Source organism: Mesitornis unicolor, unplaced genomic scaffold (assembly GCF_000695765.1).
Source record: "Mesitornis unicolor isolate BGI_N332 unplaced genomic scaffold, ASM69576v1 scaffold4350, whole genome shotgun sequence".
NCBI classification, from domain to species: domain Eukaryota; kingdom Metazoa; phylum Chordata; class Aves; order Mesitornithiformes; family Mesitornithidae; genus Mesitornis; species Mesitornis unicolor.
Genome location: NW_010157430.1, coordinates 25944 through 29085, shown reverse-complemented (window position 1 = coordinate 29085; position 3142 = coordinate 25944). Strand labels below are relative to the sequence as shown.

At 48.5% G+C, this 3142-nt stretch overlaps 2 protein-coding genes across 2 annotated transcripts in view; both read left to right on the top strand.

Moving 5' to 3' along the window:
• The window catches only part of SAAL1 (serum amyloid A-like 1), a 13888-nt gene that overhangs the window by 1697 nt on the left and 9049 nt on the right, over nucleotides 1-3142 (top strand). The gene's annotated exons all lie outside the window — the stretch shown is intronic.
• Nucleotides 1867-3024, top strand: LOC104537158 (serum amyloid A protein-like). The gene is made up of 3 exons (XM_010179965.1): nucleotides 1867-1969; nucleotides 2295-2433; nucleotides 2872-3024. Exons 1-3 carry the CDS (start codon nucleotides 1867-1869, stop codon nucleotides 3011-3013), a joined length of 384 nt encoding a protein of 127 aa, XP_010178267.1. The 3' UTR covers nucleotides 3014-3024.

Sequence of the window (3142 nt, the reverse complement as noted above, 5' to 3'; positions counted from 1 at the left end):
AGGGAAAAGCTCCTCAAGTCAGTTTTAAAGGCAATGCTCTATTCTAGATCCCTGGGCAAAATGGCACATGCATTAGTGCGCCTGTACACCAATTTTCAGGAATAATTTTGTAGGGTTTTGTTTGTCTGTTTGTTTTTAAAAATCAAAACCAAAAAGGTGACAGACAGGACTACTTGCACCCAGTAGAGAAGGTGCTTGAGCTGATGTGTACTGTAAGGATGTAAAGTCATTACTAGGATGTGAACAGAGTTGCAGCAAAACATGGCACTTGTGTCTGCAGTAACTGAGCTGTTAAACATCAGGTTCATGGGCAGCAGGGGACAAAATGATGTGTTTGGCCTCCTGCTTTTTGCAAGGTTTCATTGCCCATTGGGTTAGGGATTAGATTCTCTTTGTCTCAAATTGCTCCATTCAGAGATACAGTGTCCAAGACAAGATCTATCCTGCTGCTCCAGGCCTGTCTGTGGAAAAATGTCTGTTCTTCCCTTTAGCCAATTTCTTTTTTGAAGTCCTTTTGAATACCTCTTCTACAGAGAATTTAAAGATGTTCTCTTAAAGTTGTTAAACCATGTGTGAGATCACACAATGGGGAGACGATCCACACTTGCAGTCTGTAGTGTAACTGTGCTCAGACCCAGAGCATTCTGCAGGGGAACAGCTGTGTCAGTTGTTGCCCAAGGGAAGCAAGCACCAAGCAGTCTTTTGACCTGGCTCCTAAGCAGAGAGAGAGCACAGTGAGTACTCAAGCTATGAACCATGCTAATAGGCCCCGACAGTTAATAGACTGATTTTAAAATCTAGCAGAGTTGTGGCTGAATGGATCTGAACTTCCTCTTAGAGAAAATGTTTACTACTGCATCAGAAACTTTCCTTAGATTAGCCCACTTGAGCCCCACGGAGCTGCTGTTGCAGCAGGATCTTTGAAACTCCCTCAAGAAGGATCTGTGAGAGCAAGTAAAGACAGGATGAACCATTCAGGCCTTCCTTTTGGTGGCATGTGTGTGTGCTACCTTAAAGCATTATCAGCAGCGACATAGGTGCATGTGGTTTGCTTTGTAATGGAGTTAAGAGCAGCAACACTTCCCATTTTTCATTCTATCAATTCTGGGATCCATCTTGTTGTCCCAGCACACACGGGAATTTCACTTAGCAGTTCCTGCAGATGTTCTGGTAAGGCCGCTGACCCTTCCTTGTGCACAGACACAGACCTGACCTTGTCCTGGACAGAGGTTGGAGGAGAAGGTGCCTGACCGTCTGCACTGTACACCGGAGCACAAATTGTGTAACAGGAGCCACGAACTTTCAGTAAAGACAAAGACAGGCTTATTGTAATGATCTCTGCGTTGGAAGTGGAGTGGTGGTGGGGAATTCCCAGCCATGGGTATCCTTTCCAGTTCCAGGTTTGAGGAGGTTTGAATTGCTTATAAATACCCTCTCTGAGTCTGAGAGCACACAAGACTATCTCCATCTCCTTTGGCTTTGCCTTTCTGCAGTGGTGAGTGATGTTCTGAATTTGTGAACTATATGCGGTGGTTTTAACTGGTATTTGGGAACAGGACTTAATGCTTTAGTGTGGGGGGCTCCTTTGCGTTCATGATAGGAGCAGCAAGAAATGCTAAAATACAAGTTCCTTGTGTCTGTCGGCCTCTGCTGTAGAGTTCTGAGCTGAGCTTGCAGTCACACTGAGGGCAGCAGTCCCTGTGGGAGGAGAAGCAGGTTCCTGGTGTAGCCACCAGTGCTGGGGCAGCTGTCTGGGTGCAGCTGTGGGTGTGAGGGATGCTGCGTCAGCAGTCTCTCAAAGGTGCTCCAGAACTGCTCATCTCTTTGATTATCTCACAGCTCTGGGTCAGGCTTGGGCCAGGAACCATGAGGCTCTGCATCTCCCTCGTGTTGTTCTCCTTTGTTCTCTGTGCAAGTGCTGACATGCTGCTAGTCCAATCTGGACGATTTCTCTTGGATGCTGCGAAAGGTAAGTTGCTGTTACAGGCCTTGCTCTCAGGAACCCTGTCCCTGAACAGAAGTTGCTGGCAGTCAGTGGACGCAGTCCTTGGAGCTGGGAAGCCCTCAGCTCCACATTAGGGACTCCACTGGTTTCTGCTGCTAGAGGAGGGCCTGGATCAACCCCCACAGGCCCTTTCCGTGGGCACAATGCCCTTGCAAAGGCTGATGTGGAGAAGTGCCTCTCTGTGTTATTGCTTCTTGGGCCCTTCAGCTCATGGCTGAAATGGTACTTAACTCTTTTCTGGGATGACTCTTTAACGTCAACAACATCTCTGTTTCTCTGCTTTGTTCAGGGGCAGCAGATATGTACAGAGCATACCGGGACATGCGCGAGGCAAATTATAAAGGTGCTGATAAATATTTCCATGCTCGTGGGAATTATGAAGCTGCCCGAAGAGGACCTGGCGGTGCTTGGGCAGCCAAAGTGATCAGGTATGATTTGGCTTGTTAACAGTGAGTTACTGGGGATCCCGGCACTCCAGTTAGAGTGAACTCCTTCTGGACCTGCACTCGGCTTGTGACCTAGAAGGACAGTGGAGGGGAGGGGCAGCAGTTAATGTCTGAATAGCCTGTCTGTATAGGAATGATGCCTCTCTTCCCACATGAGCGTGAGCCTTTCTTCTTGTCTTCCCAAGGAGGCGATGCCTTAACCTCTGCCATTTCTGGTGATAAGGAACTCTGTCCTTGCCAGTTCATTTCCTGATGTGACAGTGATGGATTCCACTGTGGTTCTCAGACGAGGACTGAGCATATGCTTGCATGTCACTTTGAGAAGTCCTGTGGAAAAGCTAGTTTTACATGAGTGAGGATATCAACACAAAGGGGAGATAAATGCTTGTTGGTTCAGGTGGCCTTTTTTCTTCCTGCTAGTGATGCCCGGGAAAAGTGGCAAAGTGACGTGAGTGGCAGAGGTGCAGAAGACACCCGGGCTGACCAAGAGGCCAACGAGTGGGGCAGAAACGGAGGGGATCCCAACCGCTACAGACCTGCGGGCCTTCCCAGCAAATACTAACGCTGCCCCCTAGAAGGCTGTCTGTGCTCCCCTGTTACACCTCTTCTGTGCTGCCAAATAAAGAGATTCTGAAAACTGCTCCCCCTCGCCGCTGGCTTTCCTTCGGGGCTGGGGACCTCAAGTCATAGT

Excerpts from the sequence above, each read along its gene's own strand:
- LOC104537158 (XM_010179965.1), top strand. The coding sequence starts at position 1,867 with ATGAGGCTCTGCATCTCCCTCGTGTTGTTCTCCTTTGTTCTCTGTGCA. Across the intron at positions 1,970-2,294 it reads TCTCTTGGATGCTGCGAAAG|GGGCAGCAGATATGTACAGA; the intron begins GTAAGTTGCTGT and ends TGCTTTGTTCAG. Across the intron at positions 2,434-2,871 it reads TGGGCAGCCAAAGTGATCAG|TGATGCCCGGGAAAAGTGGC; the intron begins GTATGATTTGGC and ends TCTTCCTGCTAG.